The sequence below is a fragment of the Drosophila subobscura genome, chromosome O (genome assembly GCF_008121235.1).
Source record: "Drosophila subobscura isolate 14011-0131.10 chromosome O, UCBerk_Dsub_1.0, whole genome shotgun sequence".
NCBI classification, from domain to species: Eukaryota; Metazoa; Arthropoda; class Insecta; order Diptera; family Drosophilidae; genus Drosophila; species Drosophila subobscura.
The window spans coordinates 12529128-12544448 of record NC_048533.1 but is presented as its reverse complement, the minus strand read 5'-3'; the positions used below and the strand labels follow the sequence as shown (position 1 = coordinate 12544448).

The 15321-nt window shown below is 52.1% G+C and overlaps 5 protein-coding genes across 5 annotated transcripts; 2 read left to right on the top strand and 3 right to left on the bottom strand.

Moving 5' to 3' along the window:
- Positions 1-370: 370 nt before the first annotated feature.
- LOC117898931 (neprilysin-4-like) lies at positions 371-2532 on the bottom strand. Its single transcript, XM_034808640.1, has 2 exons — positions 657-2532; positions 371-624 (listed from the first exon to the last, which is right to left on the bottom strand). Exons 1-2 carry the CDS (start codon positions 2482-2484, stop codon positions 371-373), a joined length of 2082 nt encoding a protein of 693 aa, XP_034664531.1. The 5' UTR covers positions 2485-2532.
- Positions 2533-3356: 824 nt separating this feature from the next.
- On the top strand, positions 3357-5465 carry LOC117898669 (endothelin-converting enzyme homolog). Its single transcript, XM_034808245.1, has one exon. The coding sequence runs from the start codon at positions 3383-3385 to the stop codon at positions 5420-5422; it is 2040 nt and encodes a 679-aa protein (XP_034664136.1). The 5' UTR covers positions 3357-3382; the 3' UTR covers positions 5423-5465.
- Positions 5433-7563, bottom strand: LOC117898668 (endothelin-converting enzyme 2). The gene has a single exon (XM_034808244.1). The coding sequence runs from the start codon at positions 7525-7527 to the stop codon at positions 5479-5481; it is 2049 nt and encodes a 682-aa protein (XP_034664135.1). The 5' UTR covers positions 7528-7563; the 3' UTR covers positions 5433-5478.
- Positions 7564-8033: 470 nt separating this feature from the next.
- LOC117898667 (neprilysin-1) lies at positions 8034-10236 on the bottom strand. Its single transcript, XM_034808242.1, has one exon. It carries the CDS (start codon positions 10189-10191, stop codon positions 8122-8124), a length of 2070 nt encoding a protein of 689 aa, XP_034664133.1. The 5' UTR covers positions 10192-10236; the 3' UTR covers positions 8034-8121.
- Positions 10237-10341: 105 nt separating this feature from the next.
- Positions 10342-11190, top strand: LOC117898918 (progestin and adipoQ receptor family member 4-like). The gene is made up of 4 exons (XM_034808626.1): positions 10342-10455; positions 10519-10656; positions 10901-11041; positions 11098-11190. Exons 1-4 carry the CDS (start codon positions 10342-10344, stop codon positions 11188-11190), a joined length of 486 nt encoding a protein of 161 aa, XP_034664517.1.
- The last annotated feature ends 4131 nt before the right edge of the window (positions 11191-15321 follow it).

Here is a 15321-nt window from a genome sequence, read left to right as displayed (position 1 = left end):
CACACCCACATGCCAAATGTCACCTCACACTTGTTTCTTTTGCTCATTTATCGATCCGAATCCGTCCGAATGCCATTGCCTCGCCTCTCCTCGCCTCGCCTCGAACAAACTCGTAACTCGTAACAATCACGGTCAAAGCCAAGTGCAAGCGGCGGCGGGCCACATAAATAGATTAGCCCGCATTTCTAATGAACCTCGGTCTGGGTCTGGGTCTGGGTCTGTCCTGGTGTTAGGTTGCGGTTTGAGGTTTGCCTTCGTTTTGCATAAGAAAACCAAACAGAGAAAGAGTGAACATGCAGCTTTTGGCTGGAGACAGTTTAATGGCACAAAATACAGGATCTACCAAACGATACTCCAACAACGATAGTTACTAGTAGAGCAAACACTTCTCGCGTGGATTCATGGGGGAGTCGATGGGACAGTTGAACTCCTTGGAGAACTCATCAAAGTTTGATAGCGGTCCGATGACGCGAAACTTGCCGGGCACATGCTGGTCCGTGGATACCTGTATGGCCTTCACCTGCGGATGGGCATCGTTGCACCAGACCTGGGCATAGCTGATGAAGAACAGCTGCTTGCTGTTGTAGTCCAGTGTGGGCAGAGTCTCCCTGAGCAGCTCCTCGCCGCTGTTGGGCCGCGACTCCAGGGCATCGTACCATTTGCGATAGGCGGTATAGGCCAGACGCACTCCCCGTTGTCCGCGATGTTCTCCGATTGCGAGACGGACCGCTTGAGGGGAATGCCGTCGTAGACATAGCCACCGTACTGTTCCGTGAAGCATGTCTGGCGCTCCAGAAAGTTATTGGCGGACGTCTCGTCCCACCAGTCGTGGAACTGGCCGCGGGCATCGAACTTACGGCCAGAGTCGTCGAAGCCGTGGATCAGCTCGTGGCCAATGAGCACCGCCAGGGAGCCGAACATGACGGCGCTGGGATAGGCGTTGGCCCACAGATAGAAGGGCTGCAGCAGTGCCACCGGCACCTTGATGGCATTCTCCACGAGGATGTTGGCCGGCGTGTAGCTGAGCAGTTCGCCCGCCTCCAGCGGCTTGGCCGGCTGATGCAGCTCCGCGCGCATTTTCTTGACGCCCAGGATGGTGGCCTGACGCAGATTCTCCACATAGTCGGCGCTCTGCAGATTGAGACCCTCAAACTCTTCGGTGAAGTTGTAGTCCGCGTAGGAGTTCACCTGGAGTGTCATGGCCTCGAGCTTGACGATGGCCTTCTCGCGGATGGGTCGGTCGATCCAGTCCAGCAGCTGGCTGGAGCGCAGCGTCTCGTTGAAGGTGGACTTGAGTTGGTTCCACATGCTCTCGATTTCCCGGGCAGTCTTCTCGTTCTTGTAGCTGCGATAGATCATGTTGTCCAGGTTCTTGGCGAAGCTCTTCTTGGTGAGGCCGATGCACATCTCCTTCTTGCTCTCCGCCGTCTTGGGCGCCGTCACGGCAAAGTCCTTGATCATGCTGTAGAACAAATAGTTGGCCACGACCCGCTTGGGCGTGCGCTGCATGACCAGAACGAGGTTCCGCTGATAGTCCTCGTTGTACTCGTACACCTGGTCCGTGATCCGCTCGCCCATGCTGATCTGCACAAAGCGCTCAATGTCCAGAGTCGGCGCATAGCGTCTGTGCATCTCGGCCACCGTCATCAGCTTGGCCATGGAGGCAATGTCCACGCCATCGCTCTCATCGGCGAGGCCACGGGCCAGACTCACCTCAAAGTCCAGCAGCTCCTGGGCCGTGGTCTTGGCCAGTTCCTTCTCCACGCCCAGAAAGCGCTCCATTGTGCTCTGCATGCGGTCCCGCAGGGCACGGCGATAGGTTTGGGTCCTGTTGTCCACGTACATGGCACGCGACTCGAGCGGGAAATCCTGCTGGCCGACATACACCCTGTTCAGGTGATTGTTGGCAAAGTCCTTCGTGACTTCGATGCTCAGGATGGAGCCCACGCCATAGCGGTAGTCCATGCGGGCCGTCGTCTCCAGCCAATCGAAGTTCTCCTCCTGCCACGAGGAACCCTCCAGCACTGGCATGGAGCCGAATTCGGCAATCAAACTCTTCAGCTTCTGCGCATAGGTGGGCTTCAGCTCCCCCAGTCTCGTGCAGGACTCGTAGAAGTGCTTCACCTGCACATCCTCGCGCGTGTCGTTCGCATTCGGTGGACTGGTGAGGATCAACGCCAGCTTGCGGTTGAGCGCTTTGGTCAGCGTCTCGAACAGTCCCGTGGTGAACTCACTCAGGCTGATGGCCGAGTTGATGCGCGACCAATTGCCGCAGGCAAAGTCATAGAAGTCGGTGCACGGATCGGCTCTCTGGTTCATGAAGCTCTGCATTTCGGCTGCCTTGGCATTGCGCAGCAGCTGCCTCATGTACGGCGTGTCCGCGTTCAGCTGCAGCCGCTCCTCGTCCGCAGGCGCCGCCTGGCTGCAGCCCAGCAGCACGGACAAAGTGCACAGGACTTGGCAGATAACTCGAAGCGCGTGCATCTTGGGGCTCGTTGCTTCTTGGTTCGATTTGAATGCTCGACTGAGCACCCCAGATCCCCAGATGATACACAACATCGTCAACAGCCAGAGGCCAGCGGCCAGCGGTCTCAGTTCTCGGTAAAAAGCGCAACCCCAGGGGTTATCTCGCATCTCCCACATCTCGCTGCCCCAGTTAGAGATGACGGCGTGAATGTTTTTCTGTTTGTGCAATTGAATGAGTGACATCAAGTGCCGCCTGTTCACCAGAATTCGCAATTGTGAGGGACAGAAACTTGGAAAGTATTTCGTTCCGTTTCACCCGAAAGCGTCTTCCGTGTCCAAAGTTGTAAAGATTTGAGACTGAGGTGTGCACACACTCTCCAAGACACCCAAAAGCGAAGTTTGTAAAGATTTTATTTTATTACTTGAACATTTTCCTCGAAGAACAGAGAGTAATTAATCCAAAGCAAATCCAAATAAGTTTCACGAGTACCACAATTACTTGAGTGTGTGCAAAACAAGGTGTGCACCCACTGGCCCATGGCTGTGTGTACATGTGTTTGTGCGAAGCGCACAACTTTCGAATTTCAATTCGAACGCAACGCAACGCAATCAAATTATTTATGAGCAATTACTTTGTCAATATTGATTGCTCGCTAAATGATCAAGTGCCTCGGGCTTTTCTCCAAGTGTTTGCCGCGTAACGTGAGCTGCGATCTAATCACGCGCTCCACACTAAGCAGCAGAGGCGAGAGACGAGACCAACGACCAGCTCCATGACTGATAAGCAGGGAGAGAGTGTGGAGCACTCTCCGGAGCTCTGACTCAATCTCAGTTTCAGCAAAGTAAAGAGTAAATCTGTACGGAAGTGCGTCGTGCTCTGTTGTTGCCACTTTCAGTTGCCCGTCGAGTGTTCGCCATGGAGAACGCTTCTGCTGTTGTTGCTGCCAGCCAGCTCGTGCTGCTGATTCTGATTGCTGGCATTGCTGGGTGTGCCCAGGGTCATTTGCTGTCCCAGCCAGCGCTGGAATTACGCATTCAGGCCCAGGAACAGCTCATCTCGCAGCACAACGACAGCGCCTATGTGCAGCGTCTGATGCGGCTGTCCAAGTCCGCGGAGATGCGCAACTACATGCAGCCCGAGCTGCAGCCCTGCGACAACTTCTACGACTACAGCTGCGGCAACTGGGCCAAAATCAATCCAGCAAACACCGCAAATCTACGCGAGACCAACTACGAGCAGCTGCTGCTCAAAGGCTACCACCACAAGCAGCAGCGACTGCTGCAGCGACCGGCTGACGCGGCCATCGATGCGGAGGCGGTGCTCAAGTTGAAGGAGTTCTATGCCAGCTGCCTGCACTACCGTGAGACACCGCTGCCCGTTTACCGCCAACAGTTGCTGGAGATTGTGGCCGAGTTCGGACACATGCCCGCCCTGGCACTGCCGGGACAGCAGTGGCCCGCCGACGAGTTCGATTGGGTGGCCACCGTGGCACGCATCAAGCGGAAGTACGGGCTGGACATCATGCTGCGCCTTCAGGTGTCTCCTGCGGCCATCTATGTGGGACAACCGCAGCAGATTCGGCCACAACCCAATCGCCTGGGACGAGCTGCCAGCATACGGGAGTGGCTCATTTGGAATTTGGGCGTGGAAAGGCAATTGGCAGAGACCACATCGCTGGAGATCACAAATATAGAGGATTTGGTGGCTCGCTATATGCGGGATATTCCAGTGGGAGTGCTGGCACGTCCCCGCACAGCCAAGGAGCTGGACGAGCTCTACTTGCCCGTGTACAACCTCACCGAGTACATTGAACTGGTCCTCGATCGGCCATTGAACCCGAACGACACGCTGTTCGAGCACGTGCCCAGCTATCAGGCACACTTGCTGGACTTTGTGGGCAGCGTTAGCCCCCAGATGCATGCCAATTACATCTTCTACTCGCTGCTGGAGCACTTCAGCTACGAGTGGGCTGGCTCCGTGGTGGATCACTGCATGCCCAAGGCCCGCAGTCTGTTCCCCGAGCTGCTCGACAACATGGTCTTAAGGGAGTACGGAGATGCAGCCACGCTCAGCGACATCGAGGCCGTGTGGCAGCAGATCAAGCGCAGCTTCCGCGACATGCTGGAGAGCGACACCGCCGATTGGTTGGCTCTGGCAGCGCGGACCCATGTGCTGGACCAAATCAATGCCACTCGCCTGCTGGTCAACGGACATGCGGATGTCAATTTCACGCAGACCTACGAAGAATTGCAGCTAAAGCCTCGGGACTATCTGCACAATCTGCGGGCCGTGCTCAGTCATGATAGTCTGAAGACCAAAATGTCTGCCGCTCCTCTGACTGCGCCCAGCTATGATGCCGTGGAGAAGCGTATCCTGTTGCCGGTGGCCCTGCTGCAGCCGAACTATCTGTGGTCCAGATACTACCCACGTGCCCTGCGCTACGGCAGCTTGGGCACTCTGCTCGCCCACGAGCTGGCACACAGCATCGAGGATGTCTCCCACTGGGACCACTCCTCGATGATGGCCTACCACAAGCGTTGGGCCTGCTTCAAGGAACAGTACGGACGCCTGCGACTCAATGGAGAGTACCTGCCGAAGAGCGATCTGCAGGCGGAGAACATTGCCGACAATCTGGCTGTGCAGGTGTCCTACCACGCCTACTCCAAGTACTTGCAGGAGCTGGCCCCATCCGCCCTATCCTCGGAGCAGCTGCCACAGATGACGCAGAGTCCGCGGCAGTTGTTCTTCCTCAGCTATGCCCAGTTCTGGTGCAACGATTCCCAAGAGAGATTCCGCGACAGGAAAGCCCTTATCGTCTCGTATACACCCAATGCCCTGAGGGTGCTTGGAGCACTCTCCAACCTGGAGGCCTTCCAGCGGGACTTTGCCTGCAGCGGTGGCAGTCCGATGAGCTCCTCCCCGAAGTGTCAGCTGTATGGCTTATCCATGGATTAGCAACTTAGTCTCGGTTCAAATATATTCTTATACACAGTTTAAAGTAATTATGTTTGCTAGTAGATGGAGCACTTGTACTCCGGATCCATGGGCGCCGACTGGGAGCAGTTCCAGACCCAGGAGAACTCCTGGAAATTGGACAGCGAACCAATCACGCGATACATGCCCGGGGCATGGCTGTCTGTCTGGGCCACGGTCTTCTTGAACAGCGTCTGCACATCGTCGCACCACAGCTGGGCAAAGCCCACGAAGAACAGCTGGCGATTGTTCAGGTCCAGCCCCTCGAGGGTCTCCTGCTGGCGCTTCTCCTCCGACTGCTGTCCCAGCCAGCGCTCGTAGGCGGCGTATGCGAGCTTCACTCCAGCATTGTCCGCTATATTCTCCGACTGCTGGGTGCTCTCCGGCAGCTTGGAGCCGCCGTATCTGTAGGTGTGGTACTGCGCCTGGAAGCACTTGCGACGCTCCTCGAACTCGTAGCGCGACTTGAGGTCCCACCAGGGGGCCAGGTTGCCGCCGGCATCGTAGTTGCGACCCTCCACATCGAAGCCGTGTATCATCTCGTGGGCTAGGAGGTAGCCCAGCGTGGCGTACTTGAGGGCCTGCGGGTACTGGTCGCCCCAGAAGTAGCGCGGCTGCAGCAGCGCCACCGGAATCGTGATGTTGTTCTCCAGAATGTTGTAGGCGGGCGTGAAGCTCAGCAGATCGGTGTCCTCCAGCGTGCTGGGCGGCTGCCTGAGCCTGTCCGTGCTGCGCTTCGCCTGTGCCAGGCTCAGCTGCTGCACATTGGCCACGTAGTTCAGGCGATCGATCTCCACAGCGCCGTAGAGCGCCTCAAAGTTCTCGCTGTCGTAGGAGTTGATGTGCAGCTGCATGCTGTCCAGCTTCTCGATGGCCTTCTGCCGCGTGGCATTCGCTATCCAGTCGTGCTTGTCCCCCGCCAACTGTTGCCGGAACACGCTCCGGATCTGGTCCCACACGCTGTGCACCTCCGCCTCGGCCTCGGGGCTGCGGTAGCGGGCGTAGACCACGTGGTCCGTGAGCTTGCCAAAGTACTTTTTGGTCTTCTCCACGCACCACTTGGGCAGCGTGCTGGGCGTGGCATCCACCAGGTAGTCCTGCATCAGCTGCCACAGCACGTAGGTGGCCAGCAGGGAGGGCGGCGTGGCCTTGACGATGCTCAGGGCATTGTCCAGATAGGGTTCATCGTAGAGGTACAGCACTTGCGGCACATTCTCCGCTCCCAGGACGAGGGCAAAGAACTCGGTGAAGTTCATGTGATCGCCGTACTTCTCCTCCAGCTCGGGCAGCGTGTACAGCGAGAGATTGTCCTCGATGGACTCGGAGCTGGAGCTGGAGCCGCCCGACATCAGACGCGTCTCCAGGGCACGCAGCTGCTCGGCAATCTGCTTGGCATGGTGGGCACTGAGGCCAAAGTACTGCTGCAGATCCTTGGAGGAGCTGGCCTCCTCCAGCAGGTTGAGGATGCCCGAGTTGGAGAGCTTCTCGTACTCGGGCGGACCAAGATAAACGCGACTCAGTGACTTGTTCTGGATGTCTCGCATTATGTCCACCGAGAGGATGATCTGGCGGCCGTACTTGTGCTGGATCTGGGCCACAGTCTGCCACCAGACGAAGTCCGAGGCGTTCCAGCGATCGCCAGCCAGGGCTGGCACCTCGCCGTACTCCTTGTAGACATTCTCCAGGGCCAGCTTGTAGTGGACATCGTCGCGATGCACCAGGCCGCAGGAGAGGTAGAATCGTTGCAGCTTCTGCTCCAGCTCCGTTTTCAGCTCATTCGAGCGGAGCAGGCTCAGCAGCCGACGGTCGAATCCCTTGGAGATCAGCTTAAAGGTGTCCGTGGTGATGTCATTCAGCAGCTGGGCGGGATTCTGGCGGTGCCAATTGCCGCACGCATGGCTATAGAAGTCGTCGCACGGGGCTATATCGGGCTTCAGCATGGCCTTGATGTCGGCCACCTTCGAGTGGCGAATGATGCTCTTTGCGTAGTCCGAGGTCAGGTCATCCGCAGTGGCAGACACCGCCAGCAGCAGGCTGCACCAGCACCAGCACCAGCACCAGAGTGGCCACAAAACTCGTCTCGACATGATCTCACGCTTGGTTCAACTGATTTCTAAATGGCATTTCAATCGCTGAGTCGTTGAGGGCCACAGCCCAGCTGCGCTTATCAGGCGCTCGAGATTTGTTTATACAAAATGTTCACTCTGAGGCTCTGGGGTAGGTCAATCTCTTATCGCCACAGATAGTGGCTCTTATACGAGTCCTATAATTGCGTGGCATCCACTGACCTAGGAAGTATTCTAGCACTATTTACACTTCATATTTTGTTCTCTTTTTGCAGCCATCCCATCATCTATATACTGGCCATTGTGCCCGGCCTGATGCCCTGGGACAGTGGCTACAAGTTTCTATCGTTCTGCCATGTGTTTGGCTCGGTGGCACCGTGGTGCGGCAGCTTCGTCTACCATCTGTTCATGAACATCGAGAAGGGCGAGAATGTCTACTACACACTGCTCAAGCTGGACATGGTGGGGATCTGGGTGAGCCAGAGCTTCGGTGAGTGAGAAACTACTATCAATCACCTCTCTCTCGCTTTGATTCAGAGGCTGCTCGGAAGCGGAACTATTTGTTTAATGATTAATTCATAGGAACTATTAGGAACTACTCAAGTCAATCAGTAATCAGTACACCTTGCATCTGAGTGGGGGATTCATTTTGGTGCTGTTGCCGCACTGAAAGGCCTCGGCAAAGGCTCGACTGTTGGCCATCAAGGCGCGCACTCGCACCTCGGACGGCGCATGGACACTGGTCATGACATGGGCATGCCGTCTCTCCGGCAACACATCCGCGCACATGGTCTGGGCCAGACTGAGGAAGAACAGCTGCTGCGGCGTCTGCAACATTAGGGGCAGCGCTTCCCCTTCCGCAGCCACAGTCTTTGAGTGGTCCAGCAGCCACTTGTGGTAGGCGGAGAGGGCAATGCGAATGCCCACATTGTCGGCAATGTTCTCGCCCTGCGTCTCCCTTCTCGGCAGCTTTTGGTTGCCGAAGCGCAGCTCTCCAAACTGATCCACCAGGCACTGCTTGAGTCGCTTGAAGCTCGCCTTGGCCTCGCTGGACCACGAGTCGCGGAGGTTTCCCCTTCCATCGAACAGCACATTCGAGTCGTCGAAGGCGTGGGCTATCTCGTGGGCGAGGTCGAAGCCCAGGGTGCCGTATTTAATGGCCGCCGGGTAGACATCGTCCCAGAAGTAGCGATGCTGCATGTGGCTGGCCGGAAAGATCACCAAATTGGCCTCCCTCACGTAGCAGGGCGAGTCGATTGTGTCGTCGTAGAAGATGGCCTTGGACTGCGGCCGCTGCAGATCCTCACGCAGGTTGAGGGCGCGCACCTCCAGCAGACGCTGAATGTTGCCATAGTAGTCGGCCGAGCTGATGACCAGCGTGCCGTAGTGCTCCTCAAAGTCCACCGACTCCTCGCCAGATATCTGGAAGGCCATCAGCTTGAGCTTCTCCACCATCCCATTGCGCGTCTGCTCGTCCAGCCACTCCAGTTCGGATCCATTCAGCATCTCCTCGAAGGTGTCCTTCAGCTCCTGAAACAATTGCCGTAGGATGGCGGGCATGTGGGGACTCTGCTGCTCCAGGGAGTGATAGACCATGTGGTCCACGACAGCTGGAAAGAGCTCCGTGGTCCGTTCCGCACAGTATTCCTCCTGCTGCAGCTGTTGCTGCTGTGGCTGGTCCACCACAAAATCCTCGAGCAGACTCGAGAGCATGTAGTTGGCCAGCACCCGTTTGGGCGTGCCCAGGAGGATCTTGGTCAGCTGCCAGAGGTAGCCGGGAACGTACTCGTAAACGGGCAGCTGGTAGTCGTGGCCCAGCCAGTGGCTCACAAATGTCGTAAAGTTGAGTGCCGCTCCGTAGGTCTCCGTCAGGCTGCTGATCACGGTCAGGTGTTGCCTCAATCTCGGATCATCCACCGTCTTCTGGTCGATGCCACTGCGTCCCAGCTCCAGCTCCAGGGCGCTGATCTCATTGGCCGCCTGCAGGGCACGCTCTGGCGAGACGCCCAGCAACCGCTGCAGCCTCAACTGCAGTCGCATTTTCCTCACCAGCTTCACTGATACTTCGTCCTTGATGAGCACCAGGTCATCCCTTTGGCCCAAGAACAAACGATTGATCTGGCTGTTGGCCATATCGGGACCCACACTCACGCCCAGAAATGTGATCTTGCCGTAGCGTCGCAGCAGCGTGGCCATCATCTCCATGGCATCGAACTTGGACTCGTCCCAGGCGTCGCCCTCCACGACGGGCATGCCGCCAAATTCCCTGAGCACATGGAGCAAATGGCTGCGCTGGTTCATCCTCAGTGCCGTGGTGTTCAGGCACGACTCGTAGAAGTACTTCACTCGCGTCTCCATGGGTCTGTCCGTGCTCATCTTGGGCTCGTTCAGCAGCTGTCGCACCCGCCTCAGGTATCCGCCACGGAGTGCCTGCCCTAAGCTTTTGTCCGTCTCCGGGGATGCTGCATTTATGGAGGAATACTTCCCGCAGGCATGGCCATAGAAGTCGTCGCAGGGACTCACAAGCGGATCGATGAAGGAGCGCATGTCCGCGGACTTGGCATGCCGCATGATCTCATGGCCCAGTGGCGTTGTTAGCTCCTTATAAACGCCAGCCTGGACGCCATCCAGCCTCGCTATGGCGATAAAGATTAGGCAGGCGAGAGCTTGAAGAGTGGCTCCCATTTGTTCGGTTGTGTTTGGCACGAGATTTGTTTAGCGACTGATTTCAATATTTTCGGCTGGGAATTGACTTGAGGACGGGGGCTTATCGGCGGGAATGGCCTCTCCCGCTCCGTCTCTCACTGTCTCAACGCACAATCTCTCTTCCGCTCTATGTTTGCAGGTGCCTTGCCCCTGGTGACGGCCACAACGCTGTGCTTCACGCCCGTCCTCAAGTGGCTAATCATCAGCTCCTATTGCCTGCTCTCGCTGTGGGGCCTCTACAAGGTAAGCACAAAAATATCTACTAATTACAGCCACTAAGTTAATAATTACATATTATTCTGTCAGGCTCTAACCGCCAGCTCGCCCTGGCAGCGTCGCCTGTGTTTTGCTCTGCCCTTTGGCATGCGCTCCATACTGACATTTCTGCGGATCCGGGGAATGGTCGGCGGCAGTCATATGGCCCTCTCGCATGTCTATCTGCAGGTGCGTATGTCGAGGCTTTCCAATTCACTAACTTGCTATTTTCTATAACTAAACGTTTTTGGCTGGCCTCTCTCTCTGTGCGCATAGGTTGAAGTTGTAAGTTCCACATTTTCATACATATACGTACATTCGAGTAAATGGACTAAAGCCGCAACCCAATTTGATCGGCTGACACACAGAGCGCTCCATCTCCTGCCTCTCTTGTTGATTTGTTCTCTCTTCTTTTCTGGGCACTCGCTTCCAGGATGGCGTCTCCATACTGGGCGGTGCGATTGGTGCCATGCGTATACCGGAGAAGTGGTTCCCCGGCGTGGTTGACTTTTATCTGAATTCCCACAACATCATGCACGTGCTGGTCGTGGTCGCAGTCTACTCGATGCATAAGGTATCTAACTATTGGATAACACATTGAAGTGCTGATTGTAATCCTTTATTTTATAGGCCACCATCAAGGACTTTGAGTGGATGTCCACACAGACCTGCAATAGCTTTGAAAATGTCACCGAGCAGGCGCTCGGCCATGTGGAGCTATGACCCGTTTACTGGCTGCTGCTGCTACTGCTGCTGCTGCCGTTGCCATGGATGCTGTTGTCCAGGCCACGGGCCAAGCGTTCCCATGCGATACGCGCCCTGATGGCCCTGACCAGGAGACGGAGACGAGCACCGAACGGTGCCGGGTGAAACTGCGCGCCTGCGCACGCTGACTAGATAGACATAAAGACATAGAGACAAATGCGCTACTTGAGTATATACCGTGTATAATGTTTGCAGTAATAATATACATATGTATGTATATCTAGCTATAGGCCATACATCTATATACATATACATATACATATATACAACATATATGAACTGTATAGTACATATAGTACATACTTCGACTGTGGTATTAAGCATTAAGGTTATATAAATTACTGGAATGAGCAAGAAGCTAATCGAACAGAACTCGAAAGTGCGAACAGAGTTGGGATTAACGGATCGAATCGCCGATGGTTGGATAGTAATGAATATGTAATGTAATGTATGCATGAGTAATATGAGTAATAATGATTTGAATGATGTTGATACATGTGTACCTCATTGTGCTTAACGACAAAACAAAACATCTAATTTTCAAATATTGTATGTATGTATAACTTTGTACCTCGTCGAGAATTCTTACAATAAGGACACCACACCTATAAGCTAACCCCTTCTTCCTAGTTGATCTTTTTAGATATGCAAATTGTTAATTTTTGGGCAGCCACAACGTGGTAGGTAGTGGTAGTCTCTATAAGGACTCTCTCTCTATTAATTAATGCTCCAATCTGTGCATAGTTGTGAAATGGAACCAAACAAAAAAAAAAACAAAAGACAAGAAAAAAACCAAAAACTGGAACCACGACAAAGTTGTTGTTGTTGGCATGTTGTGTGCCGCCAGTAGTTACGAATAGTTAGATGAGAGTCAGGAGGAGTATTCCATGTTGGACAAGCGTGAAACAATGAACAACAAATTAAAAGCAAACAATCTTCTGGGCTAAAACGCTGCTGCAACGAATCACGTACATCACAATACGTAGTGAATGCCATACCCCCGTATGGTAAGAGTACTTCAAAACTGAATACGATATTGAGTTGATATCATTTATGTCAATTGATTGCGCAATATTAACCTCAAGTATTTACTGAGCTCCCCCGAATATACTTATTATTAAATATTGAATATGAATTAGTAAAATTGCAATATTTATTACCCTAGAACCTTAGGCATGTCATGAACTAGAGCAGGTATTCTTGCAACCAACCAACCAACCAAAGAACAAACAAACCAACTAACAAACAATGAAACATAAATCCATATGATAGATACGATAGCAACCCATTCAAAAATGCCGATCGGTCTACTTTTAATCCATGAACGCAATGCGAACAATTATGAGTAAAATGTTTTAGTAGTGTCAATAATTTACACCACCCTCCAATGAGAGAGAAAGAGAACCGAGCTAATCTAACAAATGAAACGTAAGCTAACAAACTAATTCAAACAAAGCAATAATTAATAATTAATAGGCAAACTCAATGCTTTTAAGTTACAAAAGTTGCTGCTAGATGTAAGTAACAATTATAACAAAAATTATTGTCAAATGATTTTCTGAGAAGAAAAGGTTAATAAATGAAAAACGAGAAGGGACGTTTGAGACGCTTCTTACGCGTCACAACTTTTATACCCGGCACTCAGTACTACATCTGCAAGTTAGCGGTTATTTGTCAAATTTTACATTTTTTCTTTATCTGTCATCTACATCAACAACACTACTCACGCCAACACGCTCCTTTAGCTCGCCACCCTCCCCTAGAAACACACACTGCAGAGTCAGGGCAGAGTCGCGGCAGAGGCAGCGGCAGAGACGTGTCAGGGGCAGAGGCCAATCAACTGAAGTATCTTTTGGGGGCTGCTTTTGTTCTCAAAAGTATAGCATACTTTCAGGCTGAAAAGTTCCCAATTACAAAATAGCGTAGGACAGCCATATCCTGCAGTCCTTGTGGTCCTTGATGGACTCAAGCGATACAGGAGACTCGTACCTTCGCCAGGAGGCATGCCATGTCTTGATCCAACAGGAAACAGCCGAGTTATAGCGTTGAAGGGGATTATATAGAAAAACAATATTCAAATGGCATTATCCTTAATGTCCTAGCACCCGAAGTGATCCGGGACATTTTCCCGATCGCGAGGAGGCGTGACATGTAATTTTTCGACAGGAAACAGCTGAGCTATAGCCTTGAAGAGATTAAAAAGAAAAAACAACGTGAAAATGGCATTATCCTTAATGTCCTTGCACCCGAACTGGTCGCAAAGGATCCAGGACATTGTGCCGATCACGAGGGGGCGTGGCACATCCTGGACGGACTACAAATAAAGGAGAAAACAGCAAAACAAATCTCTCCTGTTATTTTTGTCAAATTTTGACAGTCACCTCTTTGCACAGTGGCGCCCACGCGATGAAGACGGTCATTTCTGGAACTTAAATAACGTAGTTCGAGAATTGGCCGATCTGTGTTGGGACGCCACTGTGAACTTTTGAAATTGCTTCACTGAAATGGCCGAAAACTGGAAAATGTTCAGACCAAGTACCAGGCGAACAGAAGTCAGCAGAAGGTAACTGGTTTCCATGTTTTTTCACTGTGTCAAAATCTGGATGCTATGAAACCGCAATTCATTTTTCAGTCGCCAAGTAACTAAAATGAATTGCGGTTTCATAGCATCCAGATTTTGACACAGTGAAAAAACATGGAACTGGTACTTTGTCAGAACATTTTCCTGTTTTCGGCCATTTCAGTGGACCAATTTCAAAATTTCACAGTGGCGCCCCAACACAGAGCGGCCAACTCTCGAACTACGATATTTTAGTTCCATAAATGGCCGTAATAATCACGGTGGCGCCACTGTGCGAACGCATTTTTAGTTTAAGAAATGGCCGTCGTGATCGCGGAAGCGCCACTGTGCTAACTACGTGGTTGGTTCACTACAAGAAAGTGTTTGTTGTACAACAATAACAAAAACATCTTTTGATGTACAAGTTTTTTTTTTTACAACAAATTTTGAGAACAACGACAGAACAGTTTTGTTTTCTTCTTTTCTCCTATATTTGTGGGCCGATCAGAATGTGCCACACCTTTTCGTAATCAGGACAACTTCCCCGATCCTTTTCAATCTCTCTCGCTTCAAGGACATCAAGGATTAAGGATTCAATTGCACATATTTCCCATTCCCATAATAAATATAATTGATGTTAGGCATATGTATGTATATGTATACTTCTTTTATTTGATATCTTCGCCTAGAATTGATTCTTAATTTCTTGGTGGAGGCACAAAGTTGTAGACGACAATCTCCAGCTGCTCCTGCCCGAACACGTACTCCAGAACGCCGCTGACTTTGTCCCATTCCAAGCCATCAATACCGCAACCGATGCGCGGTATGGCCAGCTGCTTAACGATGTTCTTGCGCTGCGAAAAGGTTCGAAATGGTGATCTGATAGATATGGTCATTCCCTACGGAATGGCGTTTTTAGTTTTCTGTTATCTTGCGGGGGCGGAAGGGGGCGGGGCTCATTTTTGAAATACACTGGTTTCAGTGTGAGCATACAGCAGTCTGGTGCCAAAATTTGGTGGCTCTAGCTCTTATAGTCTCTGAGAACTAGCCGACAAACAAGACGGACAGACGGACGGACGGACGGACGGACGGACGGACAGACGGACAGACAGACATGGCTCAATCGACTCGGCTATTGATGCTGATCAAGAATATTTATACTTTATGGGGTCGGAAACGTTTCCTTCTGTGCGTTACATACAACCGTTATCCGCACAAATACAATATACCCTATTTACTCTTCGAGTACCGGGTATAAAAACAAACAAATGAACAGTAAGGCAAATCTGAGTTTGAATTTGAATTGGAAAATGCAGACTGATGTCATTTTATCATTTATAGTTTATTAAATTCTTTAGTAAATTCTTATATTCGCGCCATGCATATAAACCTCTGCCTTACTCTCTTCTTCCCCTGTAACATGCAATTTTTTATTTGATTTTCTGACTAGTTTTATTTTATAAATATGATTTGTTTAGATACGAGCTGTAACGCTTTTGATTGATGCGCGTTCTAGAAGGAGTTGCGGA

What these genes read in the sequence shown, in the direction of transcription:
- LOC117898931 (XM_034808640.1), bottom strand. Translation starts at nt 2,484, where the DNA reads ATGCACGCGCTTCGAGTTATCTGCCAAGTCCTGTGCACTTTGTCCGTG. An exon ending in TATACCGCCTATCGCAAATG is followed by an intron (nt 625 to 656) that starts GTACGATGCCCT and finishes GGCCCAACAGCG; the next exon opens with GCGAGGAGCTGCTCAGGGAG.
- LOC117898669 (XM_034808245.1), top strand. Translation starts at nt 3,383, where the DNA reads ATGGAGAACGCTTCTGCTGTTGTTGCTGCCAGCCAGCTCGTGCTGCTG.
- LOC117898668 (XM_034808244.1), bottom strand. Translation starts at nt 7,527, where the DNA reads ATGTCGAGACGAGTTTTGTGGCCACTCTGGTGCTGGTGCTGGTGCTGG.
- LOC117898667 (XM_034808242.1), bottom strand. Translation starts at nt 10,191, where the DNA reads ATGGGAGCCACTCTTCAAGCTCTCGCCTGCCTAATCTTTATCGCCATA.
- LOC117898918 (XM_034808626.1), top strand. Translation starts at nt 10,342, where the DNA reads ATGTTTGCAGGTGCCTTGCCCCTGGTGACGGCCACAACGCTGTGCTTC. An exon ending in TCTCGCATGTCTATCTGCAG is followed by an intron (nt 10,657 to 10,900) that starts GTGCGTATGTCG and finishes ACTCGCTTCCAG; the next exon opens with GATGGCGTCTCCATACTGGG. An exon ending in CAGTCTACTCGATGCATAAG is followed by an intron (nt 11,042 to 11,097) that starts GTATCTAACTAT and finishes TTTATTTTATAG; the next exon opens with GCCACCATCAAGGACTTTGA.